Here is an 18,629-nt window from a genome sequence, read left to right on the forward strand (position 1 = left end):
AAGGGGAGTTAAGTATATTACTTAGAATGTACTGAGACTGTGAGATACAAAAAGCTCACAGTAACCAAATTTAATCAGTTTCTCCGAACATCATCTAGTTGATATTAGCAGCATACCCTTCTGTCTATGACTGGTGATTTCAGTTTATCCCGTCGTTGTGTGTTGGTAGTCCTTGTTAGACTCCCAGGTGGATTCCCAGTTCCTAAAATTGTCACCAACATAAAGGACTACTTTACGTCTTTATTAAAATTTAAAATATGTTTTTATCTAAAATGCTAACCCACAAAGGGGTGAAACAAAGCCACCATTAGTGTATTAAAATATTTATTGGCCAGGCGCGGTGGCTCACGCCTGTAATCCTAGCACTCTGGGAGGCCGAGGTGGTCAGATCATTTGAGCTCAGGAGTTCGAGACCAGCCTGAGCAAGAGCAAGACCCTGTCTCTACTAAAAAAAAAATGGAAAGAAATTAGCTGGGCAACTAAAAATATGTAGAAAAAATTAGCTAGGCTTGGTGGTATGTGCCTGCAGTCCCAGCTACCTGGGAGGCTGAGACAGAAGGATCACTTGAGCCCAGGAGTTTGAGGTTGCTGTGAGCTTAGACTGATGCCACGGCACTCTAGCCCGGGCGACAGAGTGAGACTCTGTCTCAAAAAAAAAAAAAAAAAAAAAATTATTAAGCCCAATTAACTGTACCTTAGAGATGAACCAAAGGGAGTAACATTTCCTAGTTCAGTGAAATCACTAAGTCCCTTAAACTGAGATGAATGTAAAATTCATTCTGGTCTCTAAGAAGCTGTGAGGAGACTTTTTGTTGCTTCATTATGGCAGGGAGGAGAAGGGCGTGTAGCACGTAGGAGGTAAAAATGGCGAGGTACCAGGACCAGCTAAGCTTTAGTGTTACAGTGATCACCATTAGCTTGGTTCTCTTATTTAAAACATAAATAAAAGCGTTTATTCTTTAAAGAAGAATCTGGCATAGCCTGATGAGGTATCACTGTGGTAATCACATCTAATTGAAAATGCTGTGTGCCATTACTTCAAGAGGACATATTAAAGAGAACTTTGAGAGGTGAGATGCCAGCCCTATCAAGTACTATTTGCATAAATTAATCACTTCATTTGACTGTCCAGATGCTAATGAGATGTCTCGCTCTAAACTAAGCAGAAATTCTCTCTGATCTCTTTCCCATATGTAGAAAACATTCAGATGGCTAAAGCTCTGCCTCCAAATGGTTTGGAGAAAGAAATAGTGTAGTACAGATAACGTGGTTCTTTCCCCAGCAGATTTTTTATGGTTTTGTCTTAACTCTTCTCTTTCACTAACCTACAGTGTTGCATCTCAGGAATGTGTAATACATAGAACAACCTGCCAAAGGAATCGGTCCCTTCTGACGAAGAACAGCACAATTTCTGCCTGTCTGTTATCAAAAGCATAGTCCTTTCGTGTGACCATAAGTCAGAGTAGGATGTTTACACATTTTGATTATCATTATTATGTCATTTGTTTTTAGCATGGAAGCAGAAAAGCATTGTTATATCCAGTTACATGGATAATTTGAGCTAGCCACAGTATATAAAACTTCAAAGAACAAGACAGGATGAGGAGACCATAGAAGAAAGAAAAATGTACATTTCTGAAAAAAAAAATGCATATCTTTTACTTCTGTTCATGAATTCTAAATCATGCCTTCTCCTGGCTGCTGTGTTTGCTTCCTACTAACTTGTCCTCTTTGTCTCTTGGCATGGCTTCTGCTCAAGGCTATTGTAAGTATGGCATCCTTTTCATTTTTATATATTGAGCAGTTTTTTGATTTAAACATCTGCCATCACGGTTGATGGTATTGAAATTTTTAATTAAGGCAATTTTATTCAGAATGAATATCAATATTACCTGCCTTGTATAGGTTTATGACCCTTACAATTAAGACACTTAAAGAATATCAAGATCTTAAAAAGTTAAACCAAAAGAAGTCTGCTCTTGGGTTTTTTCCCCATCCCACTTCTGTTCCACACCATTACTAGTTCATTGATGTAAATTGTTTTGACGCTAGCTTCCTGTCGCAGTCTGCCTCCTCCTGCCACCTTTGTGGTAGCAACAGTCTTCGCTTTGGAGAGGCACTGCAGCACGGAAGGCTTGCAAGTGAAGACCACGCATAGGCTGCGGGTTCTGGCAAAGCTGGGGTTAATTTCAGATCTGCCACCTAGCAGCTGCTATGACGTCATCCACCCCGCTTCCCTCGCCGTCAGGGGGGCCACTGCACACACGGTGCGGGGAGGTTTCCATGGGACTACATACATGACCTGACTTAGTGCATTGCCTGGCATGTTAACCACTCAAATCTAATCATTTTATCATATATTACCTCAGTTAAAATTTTGCTGGAGTCTAATCAAAACATAAGTACAAAATTAAGCTTAAGTCTTTTAAAAAGTATTTACATTTTACCCTTTGTACTAAAGAAGGAATGAGTAATAATCGAAAGTTTATGTGGTTGTTGTCTTTCTGTATATTTGGGGGGAGCAGTGACAGAAGTCCTCGTGGCCTGCCGACCTACCTGTAGTTAACATACTGAGCTAAGAGGATTTGAAATATCCTAGAGCTGTGTGAGAATAGACTTGAATAAACAGTATGGTAATCATTATCTAATAAGGTAACTGAAAATCCAAGAACTTAATGTTCAAGTTCATTTCCCCTCATTGCTGCTGTTGATTAAATTGGAAGATTTGTTTTATAAATCCATATTAACTGGGTTTTGACTGAATTATATAAACACTTATCTCAAAGTAAAATGTTTTGTAAAATTCATTAATAATATGTACCTTGTAAGTGTTATGAAACTTAGGGGTCCTTTATAGAATGTCTTCATTGTTTATTTTTAGGTTAATTTTGATCTCCTGCTTTACAGGAGACGTTTTTTTTAATACCCAGTCAAAGCTACATTCTCCATCATATTAAATCCTGTGCACATACCAGCCGTCACGTCCCATCCCATCACACGAATGATCTGCAGCCTGTGCGTGTTTGTAAATCACTGGTTGAGTCACAAGTATTTATGGGAATTGATCCAAGACTGTCACGATACAAGGAAAACAATATGGCAGCTAAATGGCGTCCTAAGGAGAGTTTGTTGTCACTAGAGTCCTGCCTGCCTGTTGAGTCCAGGAATATTAGGTCTATATTTAAGTGACTTTTTTATTCATTTCCCTGGCTACACATAGAGAATTCAGGTATCCAGTTTCTGGGTATTTTATGCCGATAGCTGTCCTTTATGGGCTGCCCTCTCCTTTTATTAAAGAGAATTAAACTGGGATACGTTGTGTGTTTTGAGGTCTTTGAACAAAGAAATTACTGAGGACTCACCCCACATTAATTACTATTGTACTCTTAATTTTTAAAAATTAATACATTAGTAGGTAATAACTAATTTTTATTTTTCATTTTTAGTCAGTTCTTCTAAAAAAGAAGCTTGAAGAACATCTGTAAGTATAGCGGCTGCTGAAGCTCCTTCTGATGTTGTGGCCCTGGTGCCTGTGTCAGGTGGTTGCAGGGGCCCCGGCACCGGCACGGCGGCCGTGCAGAGCTCCCTGGAAACCCTCACGCATGTCCCCAGTGTCTGAAGGGCCCTCTCCCCCCAGGTCCTCAAGTCGGAACAGTGACTGCTTCAGAACTGCTTTCTCAAATGACACTCCAGGCTTTTATATCTTGGTGATAGTATTTATAATCATAGTTAGGAATCTGAGACACTCCAGACCATGGGTCAGACACCTTTTTCTATAAAGAGCCCGTCAGTGATGACTTGACTGGTCTCTGTCCCAGCCATTCAGCTCTGCAGTTGTAGCTCGAAAGCAGCCATAGACAGTACGTAAGCCAACGTGTGACTGTGTTCTAGTGACACTTCACACACGCAAGCAGGCCGCAGGCTGGGTTCAGCCCACAGGCTGCTGTTGGCCAGCTCTTATGTGTGGCAGGACTACTCTTCCTTCTTAAGTAAATTTTTTTAAAGTATAAAAACTTGTCAGTAGCAGATTTTCAAATCTTTCCTTGAATTACAGACATATTTGAACAGGACTTGTTAATCTAAAAGGTGAAATAAATTTTAAAGCAGTTGCATTTGTTTTCTCATGAAGAAGAAATCTTCATCTATATAGTATCTTTATCTTTAGCTGAAGTTGACAATATTAGAAATGGTTCGTGGCTCTCTCACACCCCATAGGAGCTTTAATCCTCCTGTCACTCCCTGGCGAAACTCCTGGCAGGCCCTGAGTTGGGGGCCATCAACTGCCAGCCCGTCGGAGTGTCACCGTGTCACACTGTGCTAAACCCGACGTCCTCAGTACCACAGAGATAATTTTCATTTATTCTTCTAGGATTGGAAAGAAATTCTGTTGTCTGACAGTTCGCTTCATGCTATCCAGTTTTGTGTTCTTCTTTCTTTTTTTTAAATGTGGGCAACATGAGATGCTCTAGCAACTGAGAATTGCTAGAAAGTCTACCAGTGGGCAGAATCTTTATGTACTGAAGGAACAGAAAATGTTACTTCCAGCCTTTGTAAGAATTACAGTAAGAATTTAATACTAACTCCTGTCTTCTTTTTATTAATTTCCCATTCCTTTATGGCAAAAGGTAGAACACCTGTCGTTCCGTAAAACTGTTGACCATTGTTCTGTGCTCAGTCATTTACGTGGCAAAAATCTTCATCAGAAAGGGTCCATTGTGAAGATGCAAGCTGTATTAGTCTTCCGTTCCTGCCGTAACAAATCACCCCAAACTAGGTGGCTTTGGACAACAGAAATATTCTCTCATAGTTCTTTCTGGAGGCTAGAAGTCTAGAATCAAGTTGTCAGCAGATTGGTTTTCTAGAGGTTCTGAGGGAGAATCTGCCCCTCTCCTGGCTCCTGGTGGCTGCCGCCGGCAGTCCTTGGTGTTCCTTAGTTGTGTTAGGTCACTAAACATGAAATGTCCGATTTTGAGTCAAAAGTTTAGTTTATTATATCTCAAACAAGAAGCAGTACAACTAATCAAAGTATGTGCCTAAACTATTGACACAGTTTTGCCATCTTAATAGTAGCTTGTTTATGCCAGCAGCGAAGAAGCCTGGAGAGCTAGTGGCAATGAAATCGCAAAAGGCGTTTTCTAGACCTTGTTGAGAATTGAGTATTTTTCCTTGCAAGAAGTGGTCCAAAGCCTGGAAGAAGTGGTAGTCGGTGCAAGGTCTGGTGAATATGGTGGATGACAGAGTTTCGAGTCCAGCTTCTGCGGTTTGAACAGCATTGTTTTTTGCTACGTGTGGTCTTACAAGAGGATTGGCCTGTCTCTGTTGACCCATCTTGGCAGCTTAATCGCAAGCATCATCATCATTTTGTCCAACTGGCTGCAGTAGACATCCACTGTCATCAACTGACCGGGTTTTGCGAAGCGGTAGTGGGTAATACCAGCACTGGACCACCAAACAGACACCATTAGGTTTTTTGGGTGAATATTTGGTTTTGGATTGTGTTTTGGCACTTCATCTTTATCCAACCATTGTGCCGAACACTTGGGATTGTGGACAAGAATCCCTTTTTCATCACACGTAACAATACGGTGTAGAAATGGTTCGCCTTTATGTCGTAACAGCAAAGACAGGCAAGCTTTGAGACAATTTTTCTTCTGATGCTCATTTAATTTATGCAGAACCCATCTATTCAGCTTCTTTACCTTGCTGATTTGTTTCAAGTGGTCCAATATTGTTGGAATAGTAACATGAAACCTTACTGCTAATTCACACATAGGTTGAGATGGATTCGCTTCCACGACAGCTTTCAGCTTATCCAGCTTGGTCTCAGGTCACCATATGGCTCATTTTTAAGATTTAAATCACCAGAATGTAACTTCTCAAACCATCAATGTACTGTGCGTTCATTAGCTACATCTTTCCCAAACACTTTGTTGATATTTCAAGCTCTCTGCGCTGGAACTCATATATAAAAATAACACAAATTCTGGACTATGTATGGTTTCACAAAAATTGCTCTAAAAATTTTTTTGAAAGGTAATCACAGGCCGAAACATGCATCTGAAACAACGAGGATGCACTTTCACAATAAAAAAAAAAAAAAAACAAGAAGTGTCAAAGCAAAATGTCAGAAGTATCAGCTGTCAGGCATTTCATACTTAATAAGCTAGTATTAATAGATGTATCACTCTAATCTCTTTGTCCATCTTCAAGGTGACATTCTTTTCTCTATATGTCTGTCTGTGTCTTCATGTGGCCTTATAAGGACACCAATCATTGGATTTAGGGCCCACCCTCATCTAACACGACCTCATCTTAGCTAATGACATCTACAAAGATGCAATTTCCAAATAATGAAATATATACATACATACCTCCTAGGGATTAGGACTTCAATTTACTCTTGGGGGGAAATACAATTCAACCCACCATAAGGCCCATAGACATCTCAAAAGATAGTCTTATACAAATTTAAAACTACAGTAGAGGGCGGGCATGGTGGTTCAGGCATGTGATCCTAGCGTGCTCTGGAAGGCCAAGGTGGGAAGATCGCTTGAGGTCAGAAGTTCGAGACCAACTCTGAGCAAGAGTGAGACCCCGTCTCTCAAAAAAATAGCAAAAATTACCTGGGCATCATGGCACGTGCCTATAGTCCCAGCTACTCGGGAGGCTGAGGCAGGAGGTTTGCTCGAGCCCCTGAGTTTGAGGTTGCTGTGAGCTGTGAGCTGATGGCACCACTGCACTCTACGCAGGGCAACAGAGTGAGACTCTGTCTCAAAAAAAAAAAAAAAAAAAAATTACAATGGAGACCATTTTACACACACCAAATTGGCAAATATTTTTAAAAGCATGCATACTAAGTACTGCTAAAGATGTTGAGCAATGGTGATTCTTATCCACCACTGGTAGGAGTATACATCAGTTTACTTAGTAAACTTGAACATGCGCGTATTCTGTGACCTCTCAATTCCACTGTACATACCCTAGATTCCTAGATTGCTGTCCATGTGTACCAGGAGACGTTAGAAGACAGTATGGAAGAATATTGTCTGTGATCACAGAAAAGGAGAAACAATGCAAATGCCCACCAATTGGAAAGCGAGAGAATGAAGTATATTCAAACAATAGAACACCATACAGTGAGGAGAATTCGTGCACTAGGGCCAGCACATGAGCATAGGTTAATCTAAAGGCATTAATGGTTAGTGCAAGATGCAATCAGAATAATATATAATGATTAATGTATAAAGTAAAAATTGGGCAAAATTAAGGAATGTATTGTTTAGGAATAACACAATGGCAATAAAACCATCATGAAAATCATGAGAATGATTAAAATTCAGGGATTTGATAGCCTCAGGGAAGGAGATAGCGATATATGCTGCTTTTAAGGTTTAGGATGATTTCTGTTTCCTAACCTGGTGGCAAGTCACTAGGCTTAGTTTTCATTCTTTATATGTATTATATAAATCACATATGTAACACAAGTCACATGTCACACCCTCAAAAAAGAACTGAGAAAGAAAAAGATTTATATATGTATACATAAATATCAGAAATAGATATAACAAAGTGATCTATTTTTTTAATTCATGATTTTTATATCTTCCAATTTTTACAGCTGTTACTCCTACTCATGTTACATAGTGCCACATTAAATACTATAAAGGGGGCCGGTTGAGGTGGCACATACCTGTAATCCTAGCACTGTGGGAGGCCGAGGTGGAAGGATCACTTGAAGTCAGGAGTTTGAGACCAGCCTGAACAAGAGGGAGACCCTGTCCCTCAAAAAAATAGAAAAAATTAGCCAGGCATGGTGGCACACGCCTGGAATCCCAGCTACTCCGGAGGCTGAGGCAGGAGGATTGCTTGAGCCCGGGAGTTTGAGGTTGCTGTGAGCTAGGCTGACGCCACTGCACTTTCGCCTGGGCAACAGAGCAAGACCCTGTCTCAAAAAATAAATAAATACTATAAAAGGAGAACTACACATATACAAATACCAGAGAAAAAAACTTGCTTTCTCTTAATTCTTTTGCTTTTATTTGGAATATAACTTAAGTAAGAAAGTATGCCTATCCTAAGTCCTACGTGTACAGTTTGATGTAACCCAGATCGACATGTAGAGTATTTCCAGCAACGTAGCAAGATTCTGCATTCTCCCCCCAGTTGACTGCTTTCATCCCCAGAGGAGCCACAGTGCTGATCCAAGTCACCTTCCATTCATTTTGACACTTCTGACCTTTGCATAAATAGAGTCGTACATTATTGCCCTTTTGACCTCTTTTGTTCACCATTCTGTGAGATCTATTCATATCACCTTCCGTTAGTTTTTACACTTTTGACCTTCATAGAAATGGAGTCATACGTTAATTACCCTTTTGACTTCTTTTGTTCAACATTATTCTGTGGGATTTATTCATATGGTTGCCTATGTGATTAGTTCATTCTTTTTTATGGATAGGTAGTGTTCTCTTATTTTTAGAACTTTATTTTTTTTGCAACAAGATTTCACATTGTAAAACCTCTGCTAAGTTTTAAATTTAATTTTTATAATATCCTTATTCCTAGAAAAAATAAAGATCTGTATCCTCGCTTATACAGGTTTACGTAAAAGAAATGGCTATTATTTCAAACAAAGCAAAAATGTTTGTCTTTATTTTTTACTTATTTTTAAAATATATCATGTTAGTTTAGTCTTTTCATCTTTGTTTCATAGCACTTGTGTGCAATCCAAATATAAAGAACTTAGATCTTTAATTTGAAGTGGGAAAAATATATTAAATAGAAACAGTAGTAGGTGACACAGTGTTACATATTTTGTTACAGAGAGAAGCTGCACGAAGCCAATAATGAACTGCAGAAGAAGAGAGCCATTATCGAAGATCTTGAGCCAAGATTTAACAACAGCTGTGAGTTTTTCCTAATTCATAGTTTTATAATGGGCTAACCATACACTACCCTAGTGATAATGAGTTTATATAAAATTTTTCCTTAAGAAATAGGCCCTATTACATATTCTACCAATTAAAGAATTTGCTTTTTTACAGAAAGAGTATATAATCATCTTTATGTCTTAAATTTCTAATTATAGTTATGAATTTTTCCACAACCATGGATTCCAATGAATATTATATGAAGTTAGATATTTTCATATTGTACTATAGTTGCGTGTAACTCAGCCAAACTAGTACTTCCATTGATATTTACACCTGTAGGTAGCTTAACTCTGTTAATTCTTTTGTATTAACCAAGAGATGAGAGGTGAGAGGACAGGCTTTTACTTTTTTTATTGTGGTAACATATACATAACAAAACAACTATTTTAAGTCTATAGTCCAGTGGCATTAAGTACATTCACGTTGTGGTACAGCTGTCACTGTTACCCATTTCCAGAATTTTTACATCATCCCAAACTGAAACTCTGTACCATTAAACAGTAACTCTCCACTCCCCTTTCTTCTCAGCCCCTAGTAACCAACATTCTACTTTCTGTCTCTATGAATTTGACTATTCTAGTTAACTCACATAAGTAGAATCATATTTGTCCTTTTGTGTCTTGCCTATTTCACCTAGCATGATGTCTCCATGTTGTAGTATGTATCAGAAATAAGGCTGAAACTAGTGCAACCCCTGTGGAAAGCATTATGGAGATACCTTAAACAGATTCAAGTAGACCTGCCATTCAATCCAGCAATCCCGTTATTGGGCGTCTACCCAAAGGAACAAAAGTCATTCTATGACAAAGACACCTATACCCAAATGTTTATAGCAGCACACTTCACAATTGCAAAGATGTCAAAACAACCCAAATGCCCATCAATTCATGAATGGATCAGTAAATTGTGGTATATGTATAACATGGAGTATTACTCAGCTATAAGAAATAACGGTGATATGGCATCTCTTTGGTTCTCCTGGAGAGAGTTGGAACCCATTCTATTAAGTGAAGTATCCCAAGAATGGAAAAACAAGCACCACATGTACTCACCAGCAAATTGGTTTCCCTGATCATCACCTAAATGCACATTTGGGAATGACATCAATTGGGTATCAGACTGAGGTAGGGGGTGGGGGGAGGGGATGGGTGTATAACTACATGATGAGTACTTTGCCCATCGTCTGGGGAATGGTCACGCTTGAATGTGCTGATTCGGGGAGATGGGGGTGGGGGGAGGGGATGGGGGTATAACTACATGGTGAGTGCAAGACGCACTGTCTGGGGAATGGACGCACTTGAAGCTCTGACTTGGGGGGATGGGCGGTACATGGGCAATATATATAACCTGAACTTTTGTACCCCCATAATAAGCTAAAATAAAAAAAAAAAAAAGAAAGAAAGAAATAAGGCTGAATAATAGTACATTGTACATATATACCACATTTTGTTCATTCATCCATCAATTTTTACTTTTTAATTTATGTACTTCTATACTGTTATGAGTAATGTATAAAGCAAAAATTGGGCAAAATTTTTGTTCATTTATAAGAAAAGCTTTTTGTAAAAAAAAAATTATGAATTGGGTTTTCGTTTGTTTGGTTTTAGAGATGAGGTCTTGCTCTGTCTCTCAGGCTGGAGTGCAGTGGCTCAAACATAGTGCACTGCAGCCTCCATTTCCTGGGCTCAAGCGATCCTCCTGCCTCAGCCTCCCAAGCAGCTGGTACTACAGGCATGCACCACTACGACCAGCTATGAATTGGTTTTTTACAAAAGAAAATTGCGTATAAAATCTCTCAAAGCTTTTAACTATTCATTACTGGTCAATTGAAATATATTTAAAGTTGTTACGATGTAAAAGTATTTTTTTTTTACTGTGTCTCATCTGCAGCCTTAAAAATCGAAGAACTACAAGAAGCTTTACGGAAGAAAGAAGAAGAAATGAAGCAAATGGAAGAACGATATAAAAAATACTTAGAGAAAGCCAAAAGTGTAAGTATGAATTTGTGGACATCTCACTCCATTTTCTGACCATGTTCCACTATAGTCTTGAAATGCAGTGCACGTACAGTGTGGTGAGTTCTCGCACAGAGAACTGTCAGGGAAAAACAAATCTTTCAACAAATAGGAGCCTGAACAAGAAGCAGTGATCAAAATAGGTCACTTCACAGATTACTTATTAATTACTGGGAGGAAATACACCTGATACAGGAAACAAGTGGTAGTCACCACCATAACCGTCATCAAAATGAGCACCACTAGTTTACGGTGGGACAGCCGACATCCTGTGCCTCCTGACGGAGTGTCACTGGTGTCACTGAAAGTGATAATCAGCCCAAACCCAAGCAACTTCCAGTTCACGGGAAAAATGAGGTTTATTGGAACAAGTTAAATAACACCTTCAATAAACCATTATGTAAATCTAAAATTTGGGATAAAAGTTCTTGTCATAAAAACAAAAACAGGCAGTGGAGTGTGCGAGAGCCCCACCTAATTTGCAGATGAAGTGTGTTCACCTTTGGGTCTGCGATTGGGGGTGGAGGAAGTCAATTATAAAAGACATTTTAGGGACATCTGTGGAAATGTGAATTTGGACTAAATAGTGATGATTTTATAGAATTGTTCATTTTCTTTACAGATGATAAGGTATTGTAATTATATAGGATGATATCCTTAATCTAAGGAGATTCACGTTGAAATATTTAAGGGTTAGATTTCATACGGTCTGCAAATAGTCCCTAAAACAAGTAACTATGCCTGTGAGCATTTGTGTGCGTGTGTGCGCGCGTGTGTGTGTGCGCGCGTGTGTGTGTGTGCGCGCGTGTGTGTGTGTGTGCGCGCGTGTGTGTGTGTGTGCGCGCGTGTGTGTGTGTGTGCGCGCGTGCGTGTGTGTGTGTGTGTGTGCGCGTGCGCGCGCACATCTGTGTACCAATTGGTGACTCTAGGTTGAGGTAAATGGGTTTGTATTTTCTACCCTTTCAAGTTTTCTATAGGCTTAAGCATTTTAATAGTAAAAGCTTTAAGGAAAAAAGTAAAAAGACTTTCCCAGAAGCCCTCTTGTTGGCCAGCCAGGACTGGCCCAGCACCCATGCCCAGGCTGAGCCACAGCAGAGGAGGAGGTGGGGCCACAGCAATAGGTTTGAACCAGTTGGTACCGACTCCCCGCGGTGCGTGCCTGAGGAGAGGCAGGGGGCTTGCTGAGCTGAATCGGAGGAACAGAAGGGTAGACAGCGGTCAGTGGTGCCCGAGTGCAGTCACGAGTTGCTTAATGATGGGGACATATTATGAGAAAGGCAGCGTTGGGCAGTTGTGTCATGCAAACATCATAAAGTCAGCTGACGTAAGCCTGGATGATACAGCCTGCTGCACACCTAGGCTGTGTGGTGTAGCCTCTTGCTCCTCGCTACACACCTGTGCCACATACGACTGTGCTGAACGGTGTGGGGACATTGTGCCACAATGGTAAGTACTTGTGTGATAGGAATTTTTCAGCTCCATTAATCTCACAGGACCACCATCATGTATGCAGCCCATTGTTGACCCAAACACCATTGTGTGACACATGACTATATTTATTAATTTTAGCCAGAATTGCTTCTTATAACTGATTCTTTTACATAATTAAAAAGTTATAAATATGTACGACTATTCTGTAGCCATAAAAAAATTTATTTAAGTTACAACAATTGCAGCCAGATGTGGTGGCTCACACCTGTAACCCCCGCATGCTGAGAGGCCGAGGCTTGAGGCCAGGAGTTTGAGACCACCCTGAGCAACATAGCAAGACCTTGTTCTACAAAAAATAGAAAAATCAGCCCGGCATGTGGGTGCGTGCCTGTAGTCCCAGCCACTTAGGAAGCTGAGGCAGGAGGATTGCTTGAGCCCAGGAGTTGGAGGTTGTGGTGAGCTGTGATGATGCCACGGCACTCTAGCCCAGGTGGCAGAGCGAGACCCTGTCTCAAGGAAAAAAGTTATAACAGTTAATACTGTTTTATATGTTCACTTCCAAAGTACCATTGGAAGATAGCCTTTGATTCTCATTGGTTTATCCCTTGATTTTTTTAATTCCTTTCTTAGATGTTTTATTTTTTAAGTTTGAGACTTTGAAAATGTTTCTTTTATTACTTTTTGCAGGTTATCCGTACTTTAGATCCTAAACAGAATCAAGGAGCAGCACCAGAAATACAAGCTCTTAAAAATCAACTCCAGGAGCGGGACCGACTGTTCCACTCCCTAGAGGTAGGTGGTTCACTGTACTATGCAATAACACATTGGTGGTGGTTTTCTTTAAGCCAGTCAAATTTAGCAGTCAAGGGGTGTAGACCAACTTTAGTGACACTAATGTTAGTAAGTTCTGATAACCCACTACCTTTGGACCAGCCAAAATATTTGTTTTTTGATTTTTTATTTTCTGGGATCCTTACTATACAATCGTATCCATAATTTAGACAGTTAATTGTAAGTATTTTTTTATGTTGAGTTATTTTATATCTTTTCATGTTTACGTGTGCTTTTTTTTTTTTTTTAGAAAGAATATGAGAAAACGAAGAGTCAGAGAGAGATGGAGGAGAAATACATTGTTAGTGCCTGGTACAATATGGTAAGGAAATAGCACGCCAGAACACAACCCCAGCTGGATGCCTGCGTCGTGCTGCTATGTTCCCTTGCCGTGCAAGTCACCCTGCCGCGTGACCGGAAAGCGACTGCCACCCCGGCACACGCGACTGGTACCTCGTGCTGCCCTCGGAGCTGAGGGGCAGGCGCCAGGGGCACCGCAGGCAGGGCTGGAGCACTTTCACAGCAGCAGCATTTCTGACGGGTAGAAAGATAAATGTCAGCTTAATCTCTGGCCCTCGGAGCTGTTGATTATGAGGGAAGACGCCATTAGTGACGCCATTAGTGACAGCTGCAGTAACTGCCGCTCTGTGGGGCCGTTCAGGGCCTCCGCAAGGTGGTGCTTAGGTCTGGGCTGTTGAAGCAGCTCAGGGGGGTCGGAAATGTTCACAGTGTCAGACCCTGAGCCGTGGGAGGTTTTGAAATTGAGTACCCCAACACAGAAAAACTGATGCTCATCAATATGCTGGTCTGGACATGAATAGTTATGACTTTTAAAGAATGCTGTACTTTTTTCAATATTTTTTCCCCAGACTTTTTGTCTTCCTTTTCTCTTTTTGTTCTTTTTCCCCAGCAAGACCACCGCTTCTGCCTTTTCAAAATGTTAGTTGTCTGAGACACGAAATTGGACCAGATTCCTTTCAGAATCCTCCTCTGACCCTAAAGCTCTGTCATTGGCACAGTGTCACTGTCTCTGTTACACAGTTAGAACTGATACTGCCTCTCAAAGGGCAGTGTCCCTGGCCTCCTCATAATGTGACTTGGTCTTTGTCAAAAATTCATGGATTTCATGACATAGCCACATTTATATTTGCCTTGGTCAAAACTATGGAGTTAAGATTTTATCACAATTTTAAAAAACAAAAAGGAAATCATATTGCGTCTAGATTACTATTACTGTTAACAAATGTAGATTTCTTGAAAATTAAAATTTAAAGGTAGAGAAGAAAACTATATATTTAAGGAAGTTTTCTGGGAATTAGTCCTGACTTTCAGCTATTCTGTCTCTTCTTTGTCCCCCTTGAAGCTTAGCGTTAGTGATCCTGGAGCCCTGCGTTTCAGCCCTCACTGGTGATTTTGTATGCTGGATTGATTTTTATGACTTCACATACTGTGTGTGTCATGGAACCAGATTTATTTATTCTGTGACATGGTACTAAAGAACAGCCCTAACTTTTAATGCTTCAGAGCGAAGGAATAACTCCAGATAGACTCCCACAGGTCATGTTCGGATAAGGACACCAGTAGCAGCGTCGCGCCTCCGCTTCAGAGCTCGCGGTCTCAGGGGCCCCCAGTCGGGCGAGGGCGAGGGGGGCAACGGCCTTGCGACGGATACCAGGTCCGAGAAGTGAGGGAAGAATTTGAATAAAATTGCTTGAAATGTGAAAGTGAACAGATTTTAATATTTTAAATCAAATATAGTTTTTAATATATGTAGCCAAATTACTGAATTAAAGATTACCAATAGATAGTTGATAATTTTATTCAGATCCTTAAATGCTTTGATTTCAAGTTGAGTTAAAAAAACGTGTTCTAGATTTTCTCATTCGGAAAATGTGGTATATTTGAGCTTGTATCGGTAGACTGAAGTCGTTAAGAATGCAAAGCCGTGACCCGTTTTCCTTAGAAACTAACGCCCGGAAGATCTCTCCGTCGGCCTCCCCGCGCCTGCCGCCCTCCTCCCCGCCGGCCTCCTCCCCGCCGGCCTCCTCCCCGCCGGCCTCCCTACACCTGCCACCCTCCTCCCCGCCGGCCTCCTCCCCGCCGGCCTCCTCCCCGCCGGCCTCCCCGCGCCTGCCGCCCTCCTCCCCGCTGGCCTCCCTGCACCTGCCGCCCTCCTCCCCGCCGGCCTCCTCCCCGCCGGCCTCCCCGCGCCTGCCGCCCTCCTCCCCGCCGGCCTCCCTGCACCTGCCGCCCTCCTCCCCGCTGGCCTCCCTGCACCTGCCGCCCTCCTCCCCGCCGGCCTCCCTGCACCTGCCGCCCTCCTCCCCGCCGGCCTCCTCCCCGCCGGTCTCCTCCCCGCTGGCCTCCCTGCACCTGCCGCCCTCCTCCCCGCCGGCCTCCTCCCCGCTGGCCTCCCTCCTCCCCGCCGGCCTCCCTACACCTGCCGCCCTCCTCCCCGCCGGCCTCCTCCCCGCCGGCCTCCTCCCCGCCGGCCTCCCCGCACCTGCCGCCCTCCTCCCCGCCGGCCTCCCCACTGCCTGCAGCGGTTTGCTCGCAGCCGGGCTTGGGGGGCCTAAACAGCAGCCCTCAGTTCTGAGCATTTCTCCGGGCAGGGCCCTGCTCCGGCTTGTTAAATGAGCACCAGCAGACGGCTTGTCCTGGGGTACCCGCAGCCTCTGCCCTGAGTGAAGCAGAATGATGGCTGCATCGTTGTTACTCCTCCCGTTGGGGGCTGCCCCGGAGGTTTCCTCCTTCCTGGTAGGCGCTCCTCGCCCCCGTAAGCTAGCCAGCGACCCTTCTCCTGTCTTCAAGAAAGACCACCTGCTTTCGGTTGCCCTCTGTTGTGGGCTGTCAGGAACTTTTCTTAATTTGCGAATACAAGTCTGCCTTGAAGTGAAGAAAAACCCCATAGTGGTATGTATATGTAATACCTAGCGTGGGCTTCCACCGTAAGAAACAGGTTCATGTGTGTTTTTCTATTCTGTTCTAAATAAGCCCAGAGATTTCCACAACCCGTGTCAATCAACTGCTATCAATCAGTTGCACTTTTTTTCTTGGAAAATCACTTTATACATTTAATTTGAAAGGGAAATATGATTGAATATGGGTAACATATTCTAAAAATCTGTCGTCATTATATATTGTCTTGGTTATTGTGAAATCAGACAATTAAGCCTGAATTTTTCCAAAAGATTTGTACCTAATTGTTGGAACTAAAATGCCTCTATAAGATTTTAATCTATAATGAGTAGAATTAATATTCCTAATTGTGCTTTTTGATGCACTGTAACAAATTTCTGCATGATGAAATTTTCTTTTTTCAGAGAATATTCCACTATTTTTTCATTGATTACTTTTTTGTTTGTTTGTTTTTCCTGTTACAGGGAATGACTCTGCATAAAAAGGCCGCCGAAGACAGACTGGCTAGCACAGGTTCTGGGCAGTCATTTCTGGCGAGGCAGCGGCAAGCAACGAGCACACGGAGATCTTACCCCGGCCACGTCCAGCCAGCCACAGCAAGGTAGAGAAGTCTTGCCATTAGAAACAAAAAACAGCCTGCATTCAAAGCATACTTCTGTTACATATAACAACATTTCAGGAAATTCAGCCAGCTTATTTTTTGTTTCTCTTCTCTGTTAACATGGAGTGTTTCTCCTTTGGGGACTTTTTCTCTCTCCTGTATCTTTGTTTTAGATTCTTTGTGCTTTATTTTGTAGTCCTTTCAGTTCCTTTTAATGTGCCAAAAATTTATACATGTCCAATTAAAAATGTTGTATAATAGTGTAATACTTTTCTTTGTATGAAAATGTCCTCTTCCCCAAAGGTGTAGGCTTTGTAATGAATTAGATTTTCTGCCAATAATTGATACACAATTTATATTCCTTATTGTGCCTATGTGTTATCATGCTTTATAAGAATGTCTTTGTTTAAAGGGAATTAATCTTTTTATGATGTATTAATCTCTGTTTTCAATTGTTTTCCAAATGCACTTCAAATAACTTGCATATTTACTATACAAAATGGTTGACAAGTGTTCTTTTTGCAAAGACGTAAATACATTGGCAGAGGTGCTAATCAGATATTATTTAAGGCACCTGGTAGAATTATTTAGAGAAAAAAATGAGTTTTCAGATTATTTTATAGGAAATTAAATTTGTCCATAGATTTGGAGACTATTTTTAAAACATAAATATGTAAAATTTCATTATTTCCTGCTATCTTGTTTGCTGGCAGAAGTGAATGCACTGGTGAGGTTATTTGGAGGTATGTTACAGAAGAGAAAAAGATCAGGCAGTACATTAATTTTTTTGTTTGTTTTGGAATATCTTAGTAACTGAGGATCTGATTCTAGCAATATGGTTGACATTTATGCTTTCAGTTGCTCTCCACATCTGAAAGATTTATTCATCTTTCATACGTACATTTACAGCCTTACCTTTTGGGCTGTTTGTTCACTTGTGCCTCATTTGTTTTGCTTATTCCTTAATATAAACCCTTCCATTTCTCAATAATTCCTAACAGTTAACATCTTAAAATCAGTCACTAAGATTAATAAGTAACTTCTTATATGTGATATTATGACAAATCTCTACTTTTTTTTCTTACATCTATTTACTAGCACAGGAATTTGTTACTAAAAAGATTTTCTTTGGTATTGGGTTGCCTCAGAATGCTTATTCCTTTTGTCCACAGATTGTAAACCACGTTTATTTACAGTGACGAATGGCTGCCACGTGATCACAGTAAAGCACTGTGTGTATGTAAGGTGCTATATAAATGCGAAACATCATTCATTTGAAAATGAGATGTCTTCGGTCTAACTTTCCACATTGACTTGTTTAAGTATCTGATCCCAAATTATATTTAAGTTTCCCTCCATCCCTTTTTTGGTACCGCAGCCCATTTTTTTAAAAGCAAAAAGTTTTTGAAATTAGGCCAGTTTTTTGTTTGTTTTTAGATAGGTCACCTACTAGGAGGATGTCATTTCATGTACTTGCTCTTTGGAAATTCAGGTTTCATTTAGTTCTGTATATTAAATATAAATAATTTTAAATTAAGCTAAATATAATTAAGAAATTTTTGAAACTATATTGGTGTGTTTAATTTTAAGTCCTTATTTCCTTTTTATATAAGAAAGCTGCCCTCAAAATCAGTGGTGTTTTTATTTGTCCTCAGAAACTATTTGGAGAAAGGTAGCAGAACGTGCCCAGAAATGCCTCGTGCACCGTGCCGACTGTATCCGGTGCAGGAGTCTGCGCACTGCCTGAGCCTCCTGCCTGCTGAGACCGCGAGGCCGCAAGAGTTAGTGATGAGGGAGAGCCTGGCGGGCAGCAGGAGGCCAGGCAGACCTGAGCCACACGCAGAGTTTTGCAATAAAAGATTAAAAACTAAGGTGGTTCTTACCCCCCACCCTTATTTC

The 18,629-nt window shown here is 41.1% G+C and overlaps 1 protein-coding gene across 1 annotated transcript in view; it reads left to right on the forward strand.

Annotated features, from left to right (window-relative positions):
- Nucleotides 1–18,175, forward strand: part of HOOK3 (hook microtubule tethering protein 3) — a 96,501-nt gene extending 78,326 nt beyond the window's left edge. The window contains exons 17-23 of the mRNA XM_069485030.1: nt 3,447–3,481; nt 8,824–8,906; nt 10,824–10,924; nt 13,067–13,171; nt 13,461–13,532; nt 16,594–16,730; nt 17,903–18,175. Coding sequence (XP_069341131.1) covers nt 3,447–3,481; nt 8,824–8,906; nt 10,824–10,924; nt 13,067–13,171; nt 13,461–13,532; nt 16,594–16,730; nt 17,903–17,909 — 540 coding nt within the window. The 3' untranslated portion in view covers nt 17,910–18,175. The remainder of the gene's footprint in view (nt 1–3,446; nt 3,482–8,823; nt 8,907–10,823; nt 10,925–13,066; nt 13,172–13,460; nt 13,533–16,593; nt 16,731–17,902) is intronic.
- The last annotated feature ends 454 nt before the right edge of the window (nt 18,176–18,629 follow it).

The sequence above is a fragment of the Eulemur rufifrons genome, chromosome 12 (genome assembly GCF_041146395.1).
Source record: "Eulemur rufifrons isolate Redbay chromosome 12, OSU_ERuf_1, whole genome shotgun sequence".
NCBI lineage: Eukaryota > Metazoa > Chordata > Mammalia > Primates > Lemuridae > Eulemur > Eulemur rufifrons.